At 40.1% G+C, this 24,905-nt stretch overlaps 1 protein-coding gene across 1 annotated transcript in view; it reads left to right on the plus strand.

Annotated features, from left to right (window-relative positions):
- The window catches only part of KCNH1 (potassium voltage-gated channel subfamily H member 1), a 337,403-nt gene that overhangs the window by 75,803 nt on the left and 236,695 nt on the right, over positions 1 to 24,905 (plus strand). Inside the window, exon 6 of the mRNA XM_074351867.1 lies at positions 1,659 to 2,051. Coding sequence (XP_074207968.1) covers positions 1,659 to 2,051 — 393 coding nt within the window. The remainder of the gene's footprint in view (positions 1 to 1,658; positions 2,052 to 24,905) is intronic.

Consider the following 24,905-nt stretch of genomic DNA (forward strand, 5'->3'; position numbering starts at 1 on the left):
GGTAGCCTTTGATGACCTGGATGGGATTGGGGCCACAGCCTTTTCTGTAGTGTTTAGCCAATAGAGTTGTTATTATCTTAAGTGTTCTGAATTTGGGGCTGCCCCCTTCCCAGTCTTTGAGAGTGGGCTTTTGTTGGAACTCTTTTTGTCTGCACCCATTAGTGTTTCCAGGTTGCTGGCTTCTTCAGTTCCAAGACTAGGAATATATGAGGCAAAAAGAAAACCCAGAGAACTCACTGCAGGGAACTGTAGTATTCCTAGCAAGTTTGCTTTCCTGTTTGTACCTTTTAGTGTCTTCTTATGTTTGTTTTTCATATAATGTTGAAGGTGAAAACCATCCATGATACTTTCTTGGAACCAAGCTTCTCTGTACTTCATCGTTTGCTAAATCTGCTTGCTTAAAACCCTGTTATTTAGGGAAATATAACCTTGATGTGAAACAGCATGTGTTTTCAATCCAACTAGACCTAGTTTGGAATCCTGGTTCCATCTTGTGCTAGCTATATGACTTTGAAGTTTAGTCATTCACTTAAAAATTGTCCTGTAGTGCCTATTCTGGACCATGCTGGGTTTTGGGAATTAAGTAATGAGTACCTTTCAGTGCTCCCTTTTCTTCGTTTTCTAGTCATTAGCAAGTCTAGTTGGTTTTACTTCAAAAATACATCCAGAATCGGACTACTTTTCTCCATCACCCCAACTTCTCCCCATGCTTTTGTAACAAGTTCCCTGATTCTGTTCTTCCTTCTCATCCTTTGCCTCAATTCATTATCTACACAGCAGGCATGGTGATCTTTTGAAAGTATGCATCAGATTATTATTCTCTTACTTAAAACCCTATACTCAGACATACTGAGAATAAAAAAACACACCTCCCTATGGCCCACTAGGGTCTGTGTGGTTCCCCCCTGAGTTCATCCAGCATCCCTTCCCCCTTCATTTAGTGTGCTTTAGTCATACCAGACTTTTTTCTTTTCCTGAAAATATCAAAGTTATCCCACCCTGGCATCATTATACCAGTTATCCCCTCTAATTTGGATAACTTTTTCATGCAAAGTTTGAATGGCTGGTGTCTTGTTTTCATCCAGGCTTTAGTTCAAACACTCTCCTTCCCCTACTCCTCAAGTCACATTCTATCAAATCCCCTTGTGCCTCACCCCAACCTCTTATTTAGCTCTTCTTACGATTTGAAATCATCTTGATTTGTGTACTGGACTGAGCTCCCCCAGGGCAGGGATCATGCTGTTTCCTTCATTGCTGTACGCCCCATGTCTAGAACAATTCCTGGCACACAGCAATCAGTATTTGTTGAGTAAAGTTACTTAATTCTCTTGCACCTCAGTTTCTCACTTGTCACATAGAATAATAATTGGCTAATAAAACAAGCTTGTATTTAGAATTAAGTGAGATAATACATGTAGGTGAAGTACTAAATACAGTGACTGGCTCACAGTAAGCCAAATAATGGTTTGTTATTGTTTCATTCTGACTGTTTGTGTTACAGTGTTCACTTCCTTTCTCCCATACTCCTCTGCTACCTGTTCTTGCACATGGATCCATCTGGAGTGTCATGAGTATTTATCAGTGACAGATGCTGACTGGTTAGATGCTTACAATGAAACCCTAACTTAGTTCTCTCTTGGCCATGTTTTTCTGTACAGGTTCTGCAGCTGGGCTCAGACATCCTTCCCCAATACAAGCAAGAGGCACCAAAGACTCCCCCTCACATCATCTTACATTACTGTGTTTTTAAGACCACGTGGGATTGGATTATCTTGATCTTAACCTTCTACACAGCCATCTTGGTCCCTTACAATGTCTCCTTTAAGACCAGACAGAACAACGTGGCCTGGCTGGTTGTGGATAGCATCGTGGACGTCATCTTTTTGGTGGACATTGTGCTGAATTTTCATACCACCTTTGTTGGACCAGCTGGGGAGGTGATTTCTGACCCCAAACTCATCCGCATGAACTACCTGAAGACGTGGTTTGTGATTGACCTTCTGTCCTGTTTGCCATATGATGTCATCAACGCTTTTGAGAACGTGGATGAGGTTAGTGCCTTTATGGGTGATCCAGGGAAGATTGGTTTTGCTGATCAGATTCCACCACCCCTGGAGGGGAGAGAGAGTCAGGTACATCCCTCAAATCTCAGACCTTGTTGTCATGTCTTTAACTTAATTGTGGGTGGTCAGCAGAAGAGTAATTAAATGGATGGGAACTAGCATGACTGATGTCCGGAACTGAGGGAGCATGATGCTTGCTCGATACCCTCGCCTGCTGTTCTCGTCCTTTGTAGGTCCGGGGGCATCCTGCATGTCAGTGGATGAATGTGGAGGAGACCAAAGGCTTCCCTCCTGTTCCACGTGGAGTGCAAGCCACTGGCTCGGGTGGTGGGGCTGCAGAAGCAGGCATGCATTGTCACTGCATTGGTGAATCTTTCACTTGGTATGCAATTGCTGAATGCCTACCTGTTGGTTATTCTAATTATGGGGACTTTTCTATCACCTGCTGCTGACCTCTGGCTGCTTCAAAGCTAATTAACTTCTGGCAACAGGGATGCTATTTCGCTCCAAGTTTGCTTGCCCTCCCTGCCCTGCCCGTGGTAAATGGTTGGGAAAGAATGAGTTATTTCTTTGCTAACATGAGTTTTGGAGGTGACTGGTGACATTCGCTTGTCTGTGTTCTCCCTGGCCTACATTTGCTGAGATAGTCAGGCTGTGGTTCATTCTGGCTCTTGTGGCTACAGGGAGTAGTGCTGTTACTGGGTTATACTGATTCTGGATTGTTAGTCCTACAGGCCAAGGGAGGAACTGAAAGAAGATAAATGCTCTGTAAATGTGCTGGAATCAGGACTTGCTTAAACAGTCAGTGAATGGGTGCCTGGGACACGTCGCAGCAGGAAGGGGGCCACTGGGCTGGTTAAAGTGATTTTCTCCTTTGAAAAACCAAGAGTGTCACATCATTGCAAAGGGAAATGTCAGGTTCTTATCTAGTTTAAGTGTTTGATGGGAATTGTTCTTCTAGTTGACACGTTAGATGGATTAAGATAAGGCAGTTCATCTAGTAAGTCTTCAGCCTCAGATAGTGGTGGCCCTCATTGTCTCCCATTATGGAGGGTCCCAGAGGTCTCAGTCTGGCTGGGCTGCTAACTGAGTGGGTCATCCAGGAAGCCACTGGGAGGCTGAATTGAGGGAGGATACACTCTTGGGACTAAAGGGAACTAGTGAGACTCAGCCTTGAGATCGTTGGGAGGAACAGCCAGCTCCCTGCCAAGATACAAGATGTGCAGGATACAAGAACTGATGTCTTGCTGGTGGCGTAACGATGCCTCTCTGTCTTCAGATCAGTACCAGCAGTGGGGGAGGACTTCAGCCCCTTCCTCTGAGAGCATCCAACTGCCTACTACTTTGCTTTCCAGTAGAGAGGAGCTGATTTTCAGATGCTTCAGACTCAGAACAACCCCTTTGATATGTGTGGTGTGTTTTTTTTTTTTTTAATATACTTTAAAATCCCAAGGAATAATTCTCTGCATGGCTTGTATGGATTTTGTAGGGGGATTAAATGAGTCGAGATTGATCATTTACAAGAACAAAATCATCCCTAAAGTGCAATATTGAGATTCTTAAATGTGAGTTTTAGTACATGTTAGGAATATTTTTCTCTGTGAGCACATTTCTAGAAAACTTTATGTTAGTTAGGAAAATATGATCATTTTGGCTTAGATAACTCAACTGATTTGTTTCAGCCTAAAAGAGCTTCTTATACACATATGGGAAATTAAATTTAACTTTAAAAAAACTGGTTGAGTTTTTTAAAATAAACCATTTGCTACTTATAGCAATGGCCTTGAAAGTTTGCAAATAAATAGAATAGTTCTTTGGTTTCCACAGTTTCTTATTAATATTGGCAGAGCTGTAAACGCAGATGTAAATGTGTCAAGCTTACCTTGTAGGTTAGCAGAGCAGAGAGCTTCTTCCCGGGCACTGTGTATGCTGGGTTGGAACTCCTTTGCCGTTAATTGTGAGTACCCCTGATTTCTGATTTCCAGAGTCATGAAATAGACTGTAGTTAGGAAATTCATAATTCCTCTGTAGCTTTCTAGTTGGCAAAGAGTTTAGCATCAAAGCTCTCACTACCATGTCTTGATCCTAAATAATGATATGAATATCAAGGGGTTATACCTACAATTTGCTTCTGTAAAGACTTGATTTTATTTTATTTTATTTTTTATTGAAGTATAGTCAGTTTACAATATTGTGTCAAATTCTGGTGTACAGCATAATGTTTCAGTCATACATATACATGCATATATTCCTTTTCATACTTTTTCATTATGAGTTACTATAAAATATTAAATATAGTTCCCTGTGCTATACAGTATAAACCTGTTTATCTGTTTTATATATAGTTGTTAGTATCTGCAAATCTCGAGCTCCCAATTTATCCCTTCCCAGCCCCTCCCCCCTTGGTAACGATAAGTTTGTTTTGTATGTCTGTGAGTCTGTTTCTGTTTTGTAAATAAGTTCATTTGTGTAAAGACTTGATTTTATGCTTAGTAATTCCTTTTAAAGCTTTGGCTCACGCCTGAAAGAATGCCATTCTCTAACCTTGATAGGGGAGTTGGGGAAGAGCAACATGAGGAAACTGAGGAGTTGGCTGCTGGTCCTCTTGGTCTCACCCATTAGGATGGCTGGGAACCCTGTGCACATCATTTAGCCTTTCTGGATCACAGTCTTCCTATCTACATCCTGGGGGTGACAGTACCTTACCTGTCTGAAGGTATGGCATTTGGGCAGTGGATTTTGAGTCTCTGGCCAGCTGCAAAATCTGGGAGTTCTAAAAATCTCTTTTGTATTAGTCTCACCTCCAGGCTGACTATGAAAATGGACTAACCTCCTCCCTGTGATGGGAGGGGGAGGAAGGTGGGGTGGGCTGGGGGCAGTTAGCAGGCTATGATAAGTAGACCTCTTGGAGGTCAGAGCCCAGTAGCCCTGTGGAGGTTCAACCCTCTTAACTCACAAATAGGGAAGCAGACCCGGGGGGAATATGACTCACTCAAGAGGGCACAACAAATCATGCAGTCCGTAATATTCCGTCCCCTTCTGACTCTTCTCTATTCTAAATAGTGACAGATTTGATAAAATAGGGACAAAACACTGAAGGATACACTGATTCAAACTGAGTCAAAACTGACCAAGAAGCTCCTGTGCGTGGCTCACCCGTTGGCTTGGTGGTTGTGGTGGGGAGGTTGGGCACTGGCTACGGGGAGGTGGGTGGCTGCGTTTTCCCCAAGGCATCTGAGGTGGTGATGAGATAGGAGGTTTAAGGTGCTGGCCCGGGGACAGATCCAGCACAGTTTTCCAGGCACAGGCCTTTTTGTTAAAAGGCACCATTCAGTCAGTGGACGTGAAGGGCTGGTAGGGCTGAGAGGAGGTTGGAGGGCCGTGAAGGGCACCCCATCTGTTGAACCTGGATTAGGCTGTGGAAATCCCCTCGGGAGGAGAACTCTGATTAACAGCTCAGCAGGTTCACAGTCGCCGTGTACTGTCTTCTTACCCATGCTCTAAGATTGTGGCTCCCTCTGCCCTTGGCCCTTTCTCTGAGAGTGTGGGGAGAAATAGGAAATTATTGACTTACTTCTCATAAAAAATACAAGGAACTGACCTCTCTCTGGTGTCCTCCTGATTACACCAATGGAATTGTGCCACAGGGGAGACCACCAACTAGGTGGAGAGTGAGCCATGGTGGCTTGGCCATGTATGTGTGTGGGGTTGGGGTGTGGACGTGGGTTTTGGTGTGGGAGCTCTTGAAGTGAGAGGATTAGACCCTCCCAAGGCTTGGGTCAAGAAAGAGCTAGGTTAAATTGCGAAAGCCAGCAATTGTGAATTCAGTCCCGTGGATGTAGCCTAGGTCCGTGAATTAAGCCACACAGATGACCCCTTTTGGCTCAACTTGTTTCACTTATGTAGATGGCCTACATTTGCGTCATTCTACACCCTGTTGGTAATCATCTGTTTTGTAGGCTGTTTGGGAATATGTTTGCACATTAGTTAAACTGGTAAGAGGACAAAAGGGCTGGAAATGGAGCGAACGGAGCTTGGCATGGGTCTGCCGAAGCAAAGCCAGCGGGATCTCTTTCAAGCACTTTGTGGATTATTGGCCTGGTGTGCTTCATGGATTAAAGATGGAATTATTATTCACAAAACATATTCCCTCTCTTAGGAACCCTTATTGCTGATGGCCAGTGGATTGTGAAAGTGCAAAGGGGAGGATGGAGCCAATCTTGCCATCTCCAGGGTGACAATTCTGGTGCCCTGCGGCCTGGGGCCAAGAGCATCCTTCTGTCCTTGGCTCTGTAGCCTCAGACAGCAGCACCACTGACTAGTGCCGGTCACAGCTGACACTTGCCAAGGAGATGATCACCCAGAGCAGAACAGGACTGAGGTGTGCTGTTGGAGAGAGAGAGAGCACTGACAGCTTTCCTTTATCTAGTGCTTCTAACTTTCCAAAATACTTTTGCACAGATTATCTTTCTCATTATTGAAATACAGATGATTTACAATATTATGTTAGTTTCAGGTGTATTCCATAGTAATTTGTGGAAACGTTCACCACACCAAGTCTAGCAACCATTTGTCTGCATACAACACTATTACATATGATTGACCATATTCCTTGTTGCATAGATTATCTTTATTCTAGCTTCGTGGCGGTGAAGAAACTGTACTGAGCAGGGAGGAAGGTCAGCTAGGTGTGATTGTCACCCAGCTTTGCAAATTTAAGGAAGTCATTTCATCTCCCTGGACTTTGCTTGCCTTACCCATAAGTTGGGTTCATCCCAGCTCTAACCATCTGTGGCTCTGGGGCAAGTATTATCCCTGCTTTGCAGATGAGGGGAAAGGGCCAGGTTGTCCAGGGAGGGAAGCTGGACTCTGGTCTCCTGACCTCTGGATCTGTGCTTTTCCCTGCAGATCATGCTCCCTTATCACAGATCTGGAGATGGAGTGAACCATGCTGTGCATTTCATTCCTCGGGTCCCCCTCTCTGAATCATTCCCTCCCTGGCCTCTTCTGACCCCTCTCACACAGCTGAGGGGTGAGAAGTTTGGGTGGTCAGCCTGGCTGACCCTAAGCTGAGGTTGCTGCTGCATGTGTGTAGGGCTAGGCAGGGAGCATGGGGGTCGGAAGTGACTCCAGTGGCTGGTTGCCCACCCTGCTTCTCTCTCCTGGGCAGATAGTCACCCCCCTGGGTTCTTCTAGGTTCACTATTCCCAGCTCTTCCATGATTTCCTCATCACTGGTGCTGAAAGCAAATTGGACTCATGTACGTTCCTCATTCATCCTGTTGATTTGTAGTTGTCAGTCCTCACTGTGGTTTCTATTTAGGTGGATGGACACCATTTCAGTTTTCAAACAGATGACTCTGCTGCCCAGCTGAATGATGGTAGGAAGCTGTCAGCTAGAAGGCATGAGATGACCAGGGCTTTTCTTTCTTAGACGTCCAGTGATACAGGCAGTCCCCGTGGCTTCTAGTGGCATTTTTTTTTAATTAATAGACACTTTTTTTTCAGAGCAGTTTTAGGATTCTAGAATAGAGCAGAAAGTACAGACACTCCTTTCACCACCCACAGTTTCCCTCTTACTGACATCTTGCATCAGGGCAGTACACTTACTACACCAACACCGATACATTATTATCAGTTAAAGCCCAAAGTTTCCATTAGGGTTCACCCTTTGCATTATACATTCTGTGGGTTTTGACAAATGGATATTGACACTGTATGTCACACAGGGTAGTCTCCCTGCTCTAAACATCCTCTGTGCTCTGCCTGTTCATCCATCTCTCCCCTCCAACTCTTGGCATCTACGGATCTTTTTACTATCTCCATAATTTTGCCTTTTCCAGAATGTCATAATGTTGGAATTACATAGTATGTAGCCTTTTCAGATTGGCTTCTGTTACTTGGAAGTTTGTTTCCTCCAGGTATATCTGAAAGCTTCTTTCTTTTTATTTCTGAATAATATTCCATTGTATGGATATACCATAATTTGTTTATCTATTCCATAATAGCAATTTAAAAAATCACTGAATAGGAGTGGAATAGCATTGGTTATTTAAGCCTGATCAGCAAGGCTTCTCCTGGGGGTTCCTCCTCCTGCGGGTTCCTTGGACATGGAGAGTGGGGCGGAGCTGAGACACTGGCATGCAGACCAGCCCTTCTTAGCAGCCGGGGGTATCTCCTTGATAAAAACCGAAAAATATTTAATTCAAGTTATTATGTCTAATACAGCAGACAGAAATGTGAAATTGTATTGTAGTATCCTCACATTTCATGCTCTTTTCCTTGGCATTGCTATTTCTTGTGTTTATGCTGAGTATTTCTACCATTCATTTATTTTGGCAAAAAGAGGACAAAAGCAGACACCTGGCAGTTACCATCTAAGTGTCTTGTTAGCAGCAGGAAGTGCTGTTGATGGGTGTGTTTCTCTTTTGGTAATCGGGACTTCGCAGCAGTGGCCACTGGCTGAGGTCTGATTTCAGTGCTAGTATCAGTTTTGCCGCTGTCCCCAGATTGTGAGAAGAATCCATCATAGAACTTTCCCTCTTATTTTAATTAAAAAAAAAAAAAAGTCAGCCTTCTTCCTGACTTGAGCTCTCAGTGTGTGAAGGATTGTGGAGGTGACGGGCCTCTTGTTCAAGTAGGGGCTTCAGATAGAAGACCGGGCTACAGGTGCTGTACCCTACACTGACACCTGACTCGTGATTGTTCTTGGTGGGGGGTGTGTGGGATCAGGGGAGTGGCTTGGGGGAGCATTTTTAACAAGAGGAAGTTGATTCTGGGTGGCTTCCAGGCAGCAGTGATTTACTGTGAAACTGTGATTCCAGAGTTTTAAAAAAAAATGTAAAGGCTTCCTGATGCTCGGCGGTAATGCAAGAGCATTACGCTTTGGAGCAAAACAGACTCAGCTCACGTGCCTGATTCCCCTCTGCTCTCACACTGTCCGTTTCCTCCCGGCTCCTTTTTGGCCAATCCAAGTTCTACTTTTATTTTAGTTCTCCATCAGTGTTTTTTGGTGCCCTGTTTACGGTGTTTTTCTTTAAAGAAAACTTACCAACTTAGGTGGTAGGGGATGGGAATACAGTTATTCAGTCTGCTCCCAGTCTAGTGGGGGCCACAGGTGATTGACACTGGCACAGAATGTGAGAGGTGCTGTTCCAGGGGGTCAGCTCAGGGTGTTCTGGCTTACTAACTAGCGAGAGAATCTAGGAGGGCTTCCTGGAGGAGGTGACTGGGGTTAGTCTGGTGAGGAGTAAGGAGGGCATTCTTGTAAGTGAAGAGATGATATGCAGAGCAGTGTGCTCCTGGGGACTAGCAAGGCATTCCTTATGTCTAAAGCAGAGTCAGCATCAGGAGAAGGAGGAGTGCTGAGAGAGGGAGGCAAGATCCAGGGATATAGAGTACCAGGGTCTTGCCAAGGAGTTTACATTTTGTCATGTGGGCAAAAAGAAGCCATCAAGAGTTTTCATTAGGTGTGTGACATGATCTAACTTTGATTTTTGCAAGTGCACCCAGACAGCAGTGGTGAGAATGGGAGGGAAATGACATGTGTCTCCATTTTCCCTCCTCTTATTTCATTGAACCTGTGTCAGTCAGGCTGTCACCTCCACCACTGCACTGAGCCTTGGTCACAAATCAAGTGACTGTGCATGCTCAGGTTTATTTTTGGACTCTATTATGTTCCGCTGCTTTATTTGTCTATTCTTATGTCAATACTAAACTGTGTTAATTGGCATAGCATAACTGTAAACATTAAAATCAGTTACCGCCTTTGTTCTTTTTCTTCCAGACTGCCACGCCTGTTCTAGGTCCTTTGCACATACATTTAAATTTTAGAGTCAATTTCCACCCAAACACCCCCCTCCAAAAAAAAAAAATCTGTAGGGATTTTGATCAGGATTATATTGAATCTAAAAGCCAATTTGGAGAGAATGAAACTTTTAATATTGAGTTTTCCAGTTCATGTAACAGCCATATAATATCATAGGTCTTCTTTAATTTCTTATTTTGTAGCTCTCAGTGTCAAGATCTTACAGCTGATTTTTTTTTTTTTTGGTGCTTTGTCAGTGGGATTTAAATTTTTTTTACTTTTAAATTGTTTGTTGTTAATATAAACTATTTATTGACTTTCGTGCTTGCTTTGGCAAAACATTAAAATTCTTTACTAACTTTGCAGCGAAGTTGCTGAATTTGCTTATTAACTTGATATTTTGTAGGTTCTTTTGGATTTTACATATACAATCATATTTTTGTGAATTAAAAGTATTTTATTTATTTTCTTTCTCAAATCTATATCTGTTATTTCTTTTTCTTGAATTAGTGCTGGCTAGGATCTCCAATGTAACGTCAAATGGAAGTGGAGACAGTAGACATTCTTGTCATTATTAACCTCAGGGGAATATGTTCAGTATTTCACTGTTAAGTATTTTGTTGACTTTAATTGTTTTTAGTTTGGAAACACTCCTTATTAGATTAAAATAGGCCTCTAATATTCCTAGTTTTATGAGAATTTTTATCATTAACAGGTTTTAAATTTTACCAAATACCTTTTCTACATTTATTGAAATAGTATTTTTTTCTTCTTACTTTTGTGAATGTGGCGAATTATATTGATTGGAATATTAGTCCACTTATTTTTATCATAATTGATATCATTGGGTTTTAGTCTACCATCTTGCTATTTGTTTTCTGTTTCTCTTACCTGTTTGTAGGTTCTTTAATCTTCCTTTGCCACCTTCTTTGGATTAACCAAGTATTTATTATTCATTTGATTTTCTATTAGCTTTCTATTTGTATCTTTTTGTATTCTTTTAGTGCTTATTGTAGAGTTCACAACTGCATTCTCTACATATTAAAAGCTATTTAAATGAGTACTTTTACCACTTTTCAAATCACATAAGATCTGTACAACAGTTTAATTCTACTTATCCCCTTTCTTGCACTTTGTGTTATTTTTATTATAAACCTACGGGTCTTTGTTATCATTATTGCCTTAAATGACCAATATCTTTTGATTTATATATTTTTCACTCTTCCCTTTATTCTCATTTCCTTCTGCGATCATTCTTCTTTCAGCCTAAAGATCTCCTTTAGTCTTTTTCCGTAGTGTCGTTCTTTTGGTGATGAACTTTTTAATCATTCGATTGAAATGTCTTTATTTTGCATTATTTCCCCTGTGCATTGAATTATAGATTTACTTTTTCTTTTTAACTTTTAGCAGTTCAAATTTGTTACTGCTTTTGATGAGAATCCAGATGCTGTTTCATTGTTCTCCTGAATGTGATGTTTTCCCCCCTGAGGCTTCTTTTAAATTTTTCTCTTTATTTTTTTTTTCAACATTTATTAAAAGTTTCTAGGTGGGGTGTTTTTTTTTTTTTTAATCTTGCTTCATATTTGCTGAGCTTCATGAATTTGTGGATTGATGGCTTTGATAATTTTTGGAGAAACTTTCTGTTATATTTTTATATAGCACTTCTGCTCCATTCTCTCTCTTCTTTGCTTCTAGGACTCCAATTTTACGAATGTTAGATGGTTTGACTATTCCGCATGTCTCTAATGTTCTGTTCTTCATTCTTTTTTCGTATCTATGATTCAGGCTAATTTTTGTTGACATATTTTCTAATTCACCAATTCTATCTTCTGCTGTGACCAGTCTGCTGTTAAACCCATCCAAATAGTTCTTAATTTCAAGGAGCGTTTTCAATTCTAGAATGTTCATTTGATTCCCTTTTTCATTTTGTAACAGGCTAATTGAGATATAATTTGCACACCTTACAAGCCACCTATTTAAAGTGTATAATTCAGTGGATTTTAGTATATGCATGGAGCTGTGCAACCAGGACCAAAATAAATGCTAGAATTTAAAAAATTAATTGTGGTAAAATACACATTACGTGAAATTCGCCATCTTAACCATTTTTAAGTTGGCAGTTCTGTGTTTACATTGTTGTGGTACTATCACTACTGTTTAGCCACAAACTGTTTGCACCTTGCAAAAGTGAAATTCTATACCTATTAAACAATAACTCTCCATTCCCCCTGCCCCATAGCCTCTGGAAACCACCATTTTTCTTTCTGTCTCTGTGAGTTTGACTATTCTAGGTGCCACATTATTGGCATTATACAGTAGTTGCCTGCTTGTGGCTGACTTTTTTCACTTTGCATAACGTCTTCAAGGTTCATCCACATTGTAGCATATGTCAGCATTTCTTTTTTTGGCTGAATAATATTCCATTGTATAGATATACCACATTTTAATATATTCATCCATCAGTGGAACTTGGATTGCTTTCACTTTTTGGCTGTTGTTAATAATGCTGTTGTGAACATGGGTGTACACATACCTACTTAATTCCCTGCTTTCAGTTCTTTTGCTATATACCCAGAAGTGGAATTGCTGGATCATATGATATGTTTAATTTTTTGAGGAACCACTATACTGTTTTCCACGGTGGCTGCACCATTTTACATTCCCACCATTAATACATAAGGGTTCCAATTTCTTCACATCCTCACCAGCACTTGTCATTTTCTATATATAGCCATCCTAACGGATGTGAGTAGACATCCTTATGAGTGTGAGGTGGCTTTTGATTCCTTTTATGAAAAATAAGATTTTCTTTACTAGTTTTTCTTCATCTTCATATATCTAAATACAGTTAGAGGAAAAGTATTCAGAGAGGTAGGAGAATGAGAACACTGCACTGGAAGATGAAGTTGTCGCAAAGGAGGAGTGATCTGCTGAAAGACATTGGTGGTCTGTGGTGGAGCTGTGCAGATATCTTATGATTTGTTCCTCTGTTATCTTTCAATGTTTAACTATGGAGTCCACATATGTTAGCTTATAACAAAGAGTGCTTCAGGCTTCAGAGGAGAAATATTCTGTTTCAGTGATGTGCTACCAAGGGAAGCCAGACTAATAGCTAAATTTGAGAATTTCAGGGCAATTTTTAGAAAAAATTTTTTATTTCAATTCTTACATGTTACCTATAACAATTTGGAAAATATAAATGAAGAAATAAAGATTGCCAATAATTTTATCTCATTGTTAACATTTTGGCATCTACTGTTTCAAGTCTTTTCTTCCCCCTTAGAATATATGCATATATATGTTTACATATGTTTTATTAAAATGGAATTATACTGCATATAGTGAGTTTTAACCCACTGAATTGTCTAAACAAGAGTTATCTTTCTCTGACAGTAAATATTCTTTTATAACAGAATTTAAATGATTAAATGATAGTCTATTATATAGACATATCATAATTTACTTAGCGTTGGACATCTAGATAATCCCCCCTTTTAAAAATTTCTAAAAATCATAACAATGCCACAGAGAATATCTTTGTAGATAAATCTGTATCATACTCTTGATTATTTCTTTTCTTATTCTTTTTCTTTAATTGTATGGTACAACATATGTAGGTAAGTACTCAAAATAGTTTTAACATTGGTTTTATTGTTCCTGAAATATGCGGTACAATTTACCAATGGGGCAATCTGGGCCTGGAATTTTCTTTTTCTGAGGAGGTTTACAATTATGAATTTAATGACTTTAATAATCAAAGACTTCTTCAAATTATCTGTTACTTCTGGAGTTAGTTTTATAAACTATATTTTTCTAGAAATTAAGAAAATGAGTTTAGATTTGCAGAGTTATTAGTGGCAGTTGTCCATAAATAATATCCTTTTATTTTTTAATGTCTGTAGGCTATATAGTGCAGTCTCTTTTTCATTCTTGATTCCTAATATTGGTTATATTCTCTCATTTTCATTTTCTTGCTCTCTCTCTTTCTTCCTAGTCAGCATTGCCAGGGGTTATTAACTTTATTATTAAGTGTTTTCAAAGAAACAACTTTTGTTCTAGAATTTTGGAATTTTTATATCTCTCTGGTGATTTATGCCTTTTAGTATTATGAAATGTGTATGTCTATTAGTAATTTTCCTTTGAAGTCTATTTTGTGCAATATTTATAAAACTATAGCAGTTTTTGTTTGTTTTTAGCATTTACATGGTATATTTTTCTATCCTTTAACATAAATACTGCTATATTTTTATATTTTGGATATAGCTCTTCTTAAAGGCCTATTTTTAATCCAGTCTGACACATTTGCATTGAAGTATTTAATTAACTGCCTTTCATTAATGTGATATTTTGGTTTATATATTGTTATTTCGCTCTTTTTTGTCCTACTTGTTCTTTGTTTTTTTTTGGTTTTTTTTTTTCATCTCATTTATTACTTCTTTTGGGTTATTCCAACCCTATATCTACCTTTTATTTTCTTTCACTATTCCTTTAATGGGTATCCTGAAAAATACAACATGATTTTTCCAGTTATTATAAATTAATACTTATGCCTCTTCCTAGATGTTGCAAGGATTTTAAAACACTTTAATAATTTTACCATCTTCACTTATGAGCTGTTATTGTCAAGGGTAAATATATTGTATTTTCATTGTTGTTTTATGCAACCAATACTCATTTGTATCTGTTATCCCTTTCATTGTTCCTTAGCCCTTCTACCATCCCTAACTTCCATCTGGTAGATTTTTCCTTCTAGCTGGAGAACACCTTTTAGTATTTAATTTAGTCTGTGGGTGATGAATTTTTGAGTTTTGTTTGTTTGAAAATGTCTTTATGTTGCTTTAATTCTTGAAAGATGTTTGCACTGGATATTGAATTCTAGATTAGAAATTACTTTCTTTTGGTTATTTGGATACATTTTCCCATAATTATCTGACTTCTATTATTTTTTGAGAATTCAGCTCTTGGGCTAACTGTTGTTTCATTGTAGGAATGCTTTTTTTATGTGATTGCTTTTAAGATATTTTCTTTTTGTTTTCTTTTTTTCCTTTCTTATCCTTCTTTTTTTCTCCCTCTCCTTTTCCCTTTTCTTTTCTCCACCCCCTTCTCCTCCTTCTTCTTCTAGCAGTTTTGTTACAGTACACCTAGGTATGGCCACCATCTGTCAGGGACCTTGTGGGTATGAGATCATTAATGAAAGAGTGATTGATAAAGGCATTGGGCAATATATAGCAAAACAGCAGGGGATCATGCAGACCTGGGGCTAGTAATAGCAGGAGGCTGGATTAAGATCAGAATTAGGATTCTTGCATGAAGGAGTAAGAGGAGCTTTTACTAAAAGCTGGAAGCAGAGAGACAGTATGGGGAAAGCTGCTTTACAGGAACTGGCACTTTTGGTCAAGAGATGCAGGCAGCCTATGGTGACCTGGAAGTTAGCTGGGAAAATAAATAATCTCACTTTCCTTTCTTCTCCCTCTAATCTCTATTGGTTTTTCTCATGAAAACGTTGGATACTGAGCATGAGAGTGGATTTAGAGGAGTGTATGGGGTTCATAGGGATTCTTCAATCTGTGACTCAGATGTCACAAATATTTTCCATAAAGGAGCAAGTGCAAATTTTAGACTGTGTTGACTGCATATGATCTCTTCTCCGTCTCTTCTTTTATGACCCTTTAAAAATGTAAAAACCATCCTTAACTCACAGGCTGTATCAAAATAGGCAGCTGACCAAACCTGGCTAACCCCTGTTATGGATTGAGGGGGTTTTGAGGGGATCAATTTTAGGGAATTTGCAGCCACGACCTTTTTATAGTTTTATTTCTATTTTCTCTTTCCTCCGCTCTGGAATTCCCAGGACACATATGTTAACCCTTCTCACTGAATCCTGCCTCTTCCAGTTGCTTTTGTATTTTCTAATCTTTTGTCATATTTTTCTTTTCTGATTCATCTGCCAGTTTCCTAATATACTCTTTAGCTCTGCCTAACTACTCTTAAAATCTATTGCATCCTTAGTTTTGCTTATTGTGTTTTTTAGTGTTAGAATTGCCATAACCTTGTTTTATAGTTTCTAGTCTTCTGTTGAAATTCTTGATCTTGCCTTTTATCTTGTCAAATACATTAAGGAGAATTATTTTAATGTTTATTCAGTAGCTTCACAATCTGGAGTCTCTGTGGGTCTAGTCCTGTTGTTATTCTGTTGTTTCTCTTCATTTTCTTACATATTGTTTCATATCCTCTTGTGCCTGGTTATTTTTGATTGTGTAGTGGACATTCTATGTGAAAAATTGTAAAATATTGTGGGTCTTAGGATGGTGTTATTTTCCTCCAGAGAATATTAAAATTTGCTTCTTACAGGTAACTGTAAGAGCACAAGCATCCAGGCTCAGCTGAATATAAACCCAAGGATTGAGACCATTTGAAGCTGTATTTCAAAACTTTTTCTGGTTTACTTTGCTCTGAAGAATAGCCATTGTGTTTCCAGCCAAAAGCAGGATTACCTGGGCTCCTTTCTTCGATAGCCTCCAGACTTTTCCTTTTGTTCTCTTAAATCCAGGAGGCTGTCAAAAACAATGCTTAGATCTTCAGCCTCTTAGCTGGCTCTATAGAATTGGCAAGTACTCTAGGGGAAGGCTGTTTCAAATGTTGGACTTACTCTTTGGGTTTCCATCATCTTCGGGATTTACTTTCATAATTCTTCAGTGCTTTGCTAGCTTACTGATTCATTCAAGCTGATTAAAAAAAAAAAAAAGTCTGTCCTCACGAATGGAACTGGTACCCTTGTAAGAAGAGACTCCAGAGAGCTAACTAGTTCTCTTTCTACCACGTGAGGATGCAATGAGAAATCGGTTGTCTGCAACCTGGAAGTGGGTCCTCACTACAACTCCACCATGCTGGCAACCCAGTTTTGGACTTCCAGCCTCCCAAAGTGTGGGAACTAAATTTCTGTGGTTGATAAACCACCCAGTCTATGGTGCTTTGTTAACAGCTCAAACTGACACTATTCAACCCTCATAGAGTATTATTTAGACTTGGATTATAGCTAAATTCTGTCTTGGACTACAGATCCATAGTGCATTATCCACAATTCTAAAATCCAAAAAAAGCTGTGAAAGTTGAATTTTCATAACCTATTTCTTTGCAGCATCTACACTGACCTGAATGTACTTGGAGAAAGCTGACGTGAATGGATGTGTAGTACTTATGGGCTTCATGTGTCCAATTTAGTCTAAACATTCAGACATTCTTCTACAGAAATATTAATGTACTTGAGGATAGGGTGCTGTCTAGCTCTAATCAGGGGTATCTGGTCATATATGGTATATGGACTCTATTACCTGTCTGGATTCTGAAGCCCATCTGGGCATAAGGGGTTTAGGTAGGGCATTTCGGACCTGTTTAGGTAGTTGTGTATATTGTAAGTTCAAGAAATGTGTCTCAGTCCTCATAGAACTAAGTTCAGTTTATTATTCTTGGAAGGTGTTTTTTCTGTACATTTTTAATTGGGCTATGAGTAACAGAAAACCCAAACAACAGTGGCTTATCTGTCTCTCCCACCATTACAAATCTATTGATAGCCAATTGCCAGTTTTGATTCAGTGACGTAAGGTTGTCTGGACTGAGATTTCTGTGATTCTCTTGTTCTTCCCATGTGGCCACAGGATGGCCACTCTAGCTCTAGCCATCAAGATCATGCTCCGAGTAGGAAAAAGGAATAATGGCAAAAGGCAAAACAGCATGTAATGGCTGAACCTGTTCCCCTTTTAAAAGAGTTTTTTGGAAGTCTATCCAATGATTCCTACTTATATCTCCTTGGTCAGAATTGTGTCCTATTGTTGCCCCCTCTCTGTAAGGGAATGAAGGCGGTATCGTTTTTAGCTTGGTACACTGTGCCATCCCCTGCCCCCGCCCCAAATAGAGAGTCCGTAGTAGAAGGAAGGGGAAATGGGAATTGGATAGATAATTTGCTGTCTTGGCTACAATAACAAACATCTTTTGAGAACTAATTAAGTAATGTATTAAGTAATGTAACTTAAGAAATGTTTAATAAGTGACACACATTAGCTCTTGAACTCCTCCCAAGAATCTTACGAATTTGGCATCTCAGCATCCCGTCTTACATAGGAGGAAAGAGAGGCTCAAGTCATTTGCCCAAGGTAATCAAGTAATCTTAGAGCGGGACTTGAATAAAGGCTTGTTTGGGTCTAGAATATGCTTTCAGCCAGTAGGCTATACATCTACTAGAATATACTGTTGAAAGGTTAGGCAGAAGCCAGATTGTGCAGGGCTTTGATTGTAAAAAAAAAAAAAAAAAAGAAAAGAAAAGAAAAAAAATTAAGTGTTTAGACTATTCCCAGGCCTGCATCATTGTTTCTAAGTGGCTTGGATTATGTGTCTGTGCCAGTCAGATCTCTTGACTTCCCGCTATGCGTTTCTTCTGTTATTGTCGAACCTTGTGCTTTTCCTTAGCAAAAGCTTGGAAAGGAGCCCATTCTTTAAGATCCTGCAGAGACAGCATCTTCTCCATGAAGTCTCTTCCAGGTTGACGTGTTCCTTCCTTTTCTGCATTCTTACAATATTTTATGCACACACAAACCTAAATATCTTTATGTTACAGTCGTGTCATTTTCTTACATGATTAATTGTGATCAAACCCAATTTGATTGGAGAAAAGGGACTGTGTCTTGTTCCTCTGCAGTTTGTGGCACTTGGCATAGTTTCTGGCACATAACAGGCACCCAAATTTTGGCAGAATAAGGAAGACAATGAAAGTGAATTAAGATCACACAATTCAGGATAGTAAGAAAAAAAGAGTCTGCAGAAAGTGTGTTTTTATTTTAACTAAAATGCTGGACAGTTGGTGGTATCATCATTTGAATGTGATTGATAGCAGCTGTTCATGGATGGATATCATATGGTAACAGGAGAATGTTGGCAGTGTTGTCAGTTAATTAAAATTTGCTTTTAATTCTTTTATTGCCTTTTAAAGTTTAGAAGAGACCTTTCCCCATAATACTTCAGAAGACTTTCTTTCCTGATACTAATGTAATTACTTCGTATTTCTATAATGTTCTGTGTTGTTTATTTTGATATCTTTTCTTTGAATCTCACAAAACCTTTATAAATATAGTTTTGTATGTATTACATCTGACTATTGAGGAATCCAAGACACAAAAAGGTTGGTGCCATTGCTGGAATGCATATAATAATAAGTGACAGAACAAATCGGATCTTCTCAGTGGAGATTCCAGAATCATCAACTGTTTGGATGATGCGTTGTTTAACTTTGACTTCACTGCAGACTGGGGACCCCATTTGGCTTAGACAGTGGTGACTTCTATTGGATTATCCATACCAACAATAGCATGCCATAGCCACAATTTATAGAAAAAGGAGTCCATAGAATGTGGAAACTCTACTAAAGGGTTATGAGAATTAAGACTTCCTGGGGAATTAGTGTCAAACATATTCCTTTAAGCACAGGAAAGCTCTGTAGATAAGACATGAGGTTTGGGGATTAGCTGAGATGTATCTCAGGGTGCTGGTTAGGAAACTAGTAATCATTGACTATCAGATAGCAGAGGCTTTTGTAGGAACTAAAGAGTAAACGTTCCTTTAAGAAACAGTAGTTTGTGTGTGTGTGTACGTGCACACGCATGTTGTTACCTTCTTAATATGTTGAGAGTTTCTGAAGGCAGAGATAATACTCAGTACTTATTAACTGACTACGCGAGTATCACTGTATACATACTGGAAATTAGAGGGTGTGAAAAGCACTCCTTTTAGATTGAATGAGAAAACCCCTAGTAGAGTGATCTGTGATGGTCAAGAAAAGTCCCTTAAAAAACCATCTCTCCCACTAGGCTCCTCAAAATTCTTGAACTTTTTTTTTTTTTTTTTTTTTGCTCCTTGTTACTTATTATATGTTTTCGTGTTAAGCAAAGTAACATAAATCAAAATAGTGCATGAGTTTTCAGTCATTATAATTGTGAGGGTAGTGGTGGGGGCCTGATCTCTCATAAACTTTGGTGAACAGGACAGAAGAGTGTGTGCTCCACCCTCAGACCCCGGCCATGTGGGACAAGGGCCTTGCCTGGGGCTTTTGAAAGTGTGGCCTGCCTCAGAGACATGGATGACGGTGCCAGAGATGGTCCCAGTGGTCCAAAGACAGACCCATGAAAGTAGCACAAATGGTGAGTGTAGACTTACAGATTGCTGGATCATTTGGGGCCATATAGGAAAGAGAGATGACACCTCATTACAGGGAAGCATAAAGAAAGAAATAGAAAATAAAGAGTGCTGAGCAATAGCAGAGAATTCCTTTTTTAGTTGCGTTTTGATATAACCAGATTTCTTTGAAATGGATTTAAAAAGATAAAAAGATTCTATTTGAAGAGAAAAAGCAACAAACAGCATGGTAACACTTAGAGGAAAGAATGGGACCTTGTAAAAGATGTTATTTCAGATGTTTTATAGAAACCCTTATTTATGTCTCAATCCAATAAAAGTATTTTTTTTAAAGCAACCACTAGAACAGATGAGATAGTAAATATGAATGTATTTTCTGCTCTTCGGGGAAAAGGTATGACAGAAACATACTACCTCACTGCTATTTATTCACTGGGTATCGATTGAACAGCACCAGAAATAGAGCTCTGTGTTTAGGGCTTTGGGCATTTTAGAAAAAAATATAATTTCTTTAGGCTGAGGGTTTCGAGCCAGGTCTACAAGAAAGGGGTAGCCAGAGATGAGCAGAGAGAATGGTCATTCGGTCAAACAGCAGCACCCTTCATCAGGAATGAACCAACTGCTTGCTTGAGTCTGTCTTTTACTAGCTGTGTGACCTTGGGCATGATAGGTACCCTCTCTGAACCTGGGTTTTCTTACCTTTAATGAGGGCGGTGTCTATCTTGCAGCTGTTGAAATTAAATGGGATAACACGTGGAGACGAGTGCAGTGCCTGGCGCATCGCTGGCACTTGGTAACTAGTGCTGCTGTTATGATTTTTGTCGTCATTGGCCTTGGAAATGATCTGAAAGAGCAATGACTAGCCCCAGCAAGATGCTTGGCCTTGGGGGGTACTGCTGGTGGGAAGCTCACGTTTATGCCTGAGGTTGTAGACTGGAACCACCTGAGGATCACTCACACTCAGCCCCTCACGGCACCTTGGCTAAAAGCGAGAGGCCCCAGTTGCAGGAGAGATTTTGCCCAGACCAGAATGGCAGCTGGAGGATTTCATGGCGAGTCTGGCAGATGGCTCTGCCTTGAGGGAGAAGTCCTGTTTGGACAGATGACCCCGTAACCGAGCAGACTTACTCCACTGCTGCGGCTGTGCTGATTTTGAATTATGATGCCAACAATCCACTGAAGACTTTAATATCACAACACATCTAGTGGGGCTTAGCCTGCCTCTGATATCTATTGATACGATTTAGCTAATTTTGACAATTGACTTCCTTTGAGTCATGGTTTACCAAGTGGAGCTTCAAATACGGAAAACGTAGGGAGATGTTTAGAATGCCGATGATGAGGAAGTTTTAACCAAGGGAAAAGTAGCATCAGGAGGCAGGAGTGAAGAGGGACCCTCAAGGCTGAGCAAATGTATAACCACGGCCTGGAGCATGAACAGTTGGGTGTGGGAGCTGCATGGGAGCTGCCCTGGAGAGGGTGTGGGGATAGTGTGTAAGGAAGGAAGTGGGAGCTGAGGCTTGAGGATGGGGGGTTGGGCTAGACCGTGGAGGGCTCTGAATTCAGGGTACCCTTTTGATGGTGTTACTCGCAATATTCCTCCTAGACTTTAAGTCCAGCAGTGGGAATTGATTTTATATCATCTTGTCCAGCAGGGGCCAAGGTAAGGGCCTTTGGGGAGCCTCCCACATACTTACCTTGCCTGTTTTCCCGTAATCCGTGTTGGTATAACCAAATATCGGTTGTCCGGGTTATTGTGGAGTTCTAACTACATATTCTAATGCTTTAGCACTTTAAGTTTTTTACCGTAGCTTTTTCTCCCTATGAAATCTCATTTTTGAGTCTCATGATCAAAATGGATGGAATATTGATCTTGGAACCAAAACAGTTATCACTTACTGAGTTCCTAATATGTGTTGGGAAGCGTGCCAGTGGTCCATAAACATCTGAATGAATCCTCCCAGTTGTGCAAGGTGGTCCTTATTTTTTTGCTGATGAGGAAACCAAGGCTTAGAAGGTTAAGTAACTGACTCTCTCATAGACCCCCTAGGGGTGAAGCCAGGGTTGGAAACCACATTTGTCTGATTACTGAGTCCATGTTCTTTCCACCAAACTCTGCTGCCACCCCTCCTTCTTAATGGGGTATCTAACGTCCAGAGAGGGGACCTTGCCCAAGGTCACACTTGGGATGGTGAAACAGCATCTTGTCCACGTTATTGTGAGTCTTTTCTTGACCTGTGAGGACCCTGCTGACTGCCAGATTTCCCTAGCGTAACACTTAGCATGACATGAGTAAATGGCCAGCTGGCCCCTCTGGAATGTGGCGATATTCATCCTTCTTCATCTGTGACAAGGATCCACCGTCTTCCCTTCCTTAATAGGACTCAAAGCTCCTCGTATTGGCAGCTTACTCATTATACCCTCTTCCCATATTTACAATTGAATTCACCCATACTTGCTGTGTAACACCAGATACAGGGTGTTTATTAAGGGTGCTTTGACAGGGCTGTAACTCCAGCCTGATTTGAGGATGCTGCTATGATTGGTTATAGTTTGGTATTAGCTAAATTGAATATAATCCATCATGCTTATTAGATGTGGTGGGGGAGATTTGCACCCTGAAAGGATCAGCAGGAAAGACACATTAAATATAGATGAGCTGAGTCTTTTCCTAGGCAGCTGGATAGACAGAGCAGGGCCATGTGTTCCTAACAAGGCAGCTTTTCTGCAGTGACACAGAAGTAGTCGGGACTGGGGAAGAGAAAGCACTTAGAAGCTTTAAAAATAAATCAGGCGAGTTACCAAGTGCCCCTTGTAAAAGCCAAACAGCAGAACGTGAGTGGAAAACAGGTAATTACTGAAGATTTTTCAGGTAGCATGGAGTGTTGTCCAGGCACAGGTATCTGACATCTATGAATTATCCTAGTAGCCTGATAGTTTTCACAGTGTTTGGGAACTTTGTTTCAGTCTCCTGAAGTGCAGCATGTGAGATACTCTGGGTCACAATTACTTTGCAGCTTGTTTTCATTTTTGTTCCTTAACATCAAAGCAAACCTTTGTTAATAGCCCAATTTTAAGAGGCACTGGGGCATAGAAGGTATATGGCTCTGTTTACTCAGTATTTTGGAGGATGAGCTCTTAAAGACAGCACTGTTGTGGCTGGCTACATAGACGTCAGAGTCCGCCTAATATTTAAGTATCTAAATGGATAGGTGCTAATATTAGGTTTGTTTGTATATATGGCAGCTGAGGGGCAAATCTCAGCTCATGGCTATAACAGGAAAATTCACAGACCTGTTTTGATACCTGTTTCTGTTCACAAAATTAGTTTTTGGTATCTTTTACCTTTGTTCTTGCTTCATAAACACATTGGATGTTTGTCAGAGATTTCACCCACAGTACAAGTTAACGTCCGTAAGAATCCTGAACTTAAGAGCGCAGCCATCGTGTGGAGAGGATGCATTGAGAACACGTAAAGCTTGGCCCTACTGTGTTTTCTTTTTACCACTGGTGGGCTGGCCCATGATCCCAGGAGCACGTGCAGAGAATGTGAAAGTGCCACTGTTTGGCCCAATTCATTCCTAGAAAAGCCATCTAAAAGGCATGACAGCAGCTCCATTCTTGTAAAAACAAATAAAGAAGGAAAAAAAAAAAAAAAAGAACAAGGAGAAAGAAACAGAGCTACCTAGTTTTCATTTCCTGTTGGATACCTTGCTGTATTTATTCCGCATCTCCCCAGATTGCAGCTAAAACCTAAGGAGGTACACTGACTATCTTTTATGTTCTCCTGCTAAGCATGTCAGTCTCCAAGGCTCACGTGATAGACACACACACCGCTGGCTGGAGAGCACTGCCGCTCGGTGAACGAAATTTACTCACTTTATTGACTGTTGTCCAATCTAATCTCAAGCAGGCAGCACAACATAAAGCATAGCTTCTATTTTATTTTGTTTCTCTCCTAGAGTAAGAATCTGATTTTTTTGTTGTTGTTTTGTTTTCACTCTGCTAGAACATGGACACTGCCTCCCTGCTGAGCCCCATATATTAAACAGAGTTATTTGTATAAAGTTCTTATGGGTCTTCTGTTCTCACAGAATCCAATTCCAAGTTCTTGTTCCCAAAATTAATCATTATGATCATTTATTATGTCTTGGGGTAACACTTTCAAATATGTTACTTCTAAATATTTATCCCACCATCAGTGGGTGGATTTCCCAGGTGATGACTTACTGCTGTGGCGCTGGCTTGTGTTATTGTGCTTAGTTTATTTTAGGTTCATCTGAATTTTTAAACAGTTCTCAGCCTATCTTGCAATAATACAGCCTTTATTAGTTTTCACATCCTTTTCCTATCTGTTACTTAATTTTATTTTTAACATCCCTGTGTGGATGTTGAAAATTTTATGAAAGAGGAAAGTGGAGGTCAGGAGCAATTGACTTGTGCAAAGTCTTATTGCTGGTGAGACTAAGGATCAAATTTCTTGACATCTGGGCCCATTTTCGAGTCCTTTCCTGTGATTGGTTCCTGAGCTTTTCCTTGTGATTGATATGATCTTTATTTAGACTCCATCTCCTCCCCAACCTACACACTTACACACACACTACAGCCTTATATACACATGTCCACACATATGGATTCCCTCTCCCCCTCGCTCCCCATCACACCTTGAAAATGTTAGCTCCTTGTTCTGTCCCCATCAGTCTGTACTTCTAGAACAAAGTGGGACAAAGGAAAGGGTTCAGGTATGGGGGGTAAAAGTCTCAAGAAGTTTCCCAGGAAGTTTTGCCTGAGTCTCTGAAGTACTGGCCCCATTTCTGCTTCACTTTGACAGTACAGATGGACTTTGGGCAATTT

Source organism: Camelus bactrianus, chromosome 23 (assembly GCF_048773025.1).
Source record: "Camelus bactrianus isolate YW-2024 breed Bactrian camel chromosome 23, ASM4877302v1, whole genome shotgun sequence".
NCBI lineage: Eukaryota > Metazoa > Chordata > Mammalia > Artiodactyla > Camelidae > Camelus > Camelus bactrianus.